The sequence below is a fragment of the Elephantulus edwardii genome, unplaced genomic scaffold, assembly GCF_000299155.1.
Source record: "Elephantulus edwardii isolate Elephantulus edwardi_28Jun2011 unplaced genomic scaffold, EleEdw1.0 scaffold00072, whole genome shotgun sequence".
In the NCBI taxonomy this organism is placed as follows: Eukaryota; Metazoa; Chordata; class Mammalia; order Macroscelidea; family Macroscelididae; genus Elephantulus; species Elephantulus edwardii.
In genome coordinates this window covers 2,109,824-2,110,455 of record NW_006399822.1, presented here as the reverse complement: position 1 = coordinate 2,110,455, position 632 = coordinate 2,109,824, and the positions used below count along the sequence as shown (strand labels likewise).

Below are 632 nucleotides of genomic sequence, written 5' to 3'. Positions count from 1 at the left end.
GACCCCCGTCCACCCGGGACCCGGACCCCCGTCCACCCGCGCACCGAGGCGGAGACCGACCCTGCAGGTCACGAGGCCTTTCCCCGTGGAGAGGACGGCGCCAGGGCGGGGGACACACGGGGACTGACTCACGGACACACAAGGACTCACGGACACACGGGGTCGGGAGGACTGACTCACAGACACACGGGGACTCACGGACACACGGGGTCGGGGGGACTGACTCACACACAGGGACTCACGGACACACTGGAGTGGGGGGACTTCCCGGCCAGGTGACCACCAGGGTCAGTCGGACCTAGCGTCCGGGCCCGGCGCTCCTTACCCCAATGAGGTAAATCTTGTCCAGGCTGAAGTTAGGGATAATGGTCACGAGCTCTTTCTCGGCCAGAAACTCCACCTCGGCGGCGTCCATGGCTCCGGCCGCGGTCAGCACCTCAGCGTCCCTTCAGCGGAGACGCCCCGAGCCACAGTTTCCCGCCACGGCGCAGGGCCCGCCCCCCGCCGGAAGAGGCCTCCCCGGGACCAATGGCAGAGCAGAGCTCTCCGAGGAGCGGCGAGAGGCGGAAAGCGTGGTTGTTACGAGCCTGACGAGTGGTCGAGCCGCTGCAGACCCCGCCCCGCGGGCGGGC

General features: G+C 68.8%; 1 protein-coding gene across 1 annotated transcript in view; it reads right to left on the bottom strand.

The window, feature by feature from the left end:
- GINS2 (GINS complex subunit 2 (Psf2 homolog)) overlaps positions 1-415 on the bottom strand; it is a 20,097-nt gene extending 19,682 nt beyond the window's left edge. The window contains exon 1 of the mRNA XM_006888791.1: positions 326-415. Within this exon, the coding sequence (XP_006888853.1) occupies positions 326-415 (90 nt within the window). The remainder of the gene's footprint in view (positions 1-325) is intronic.
- Positions 416-632: the final 217 nt, after the last annotated feature.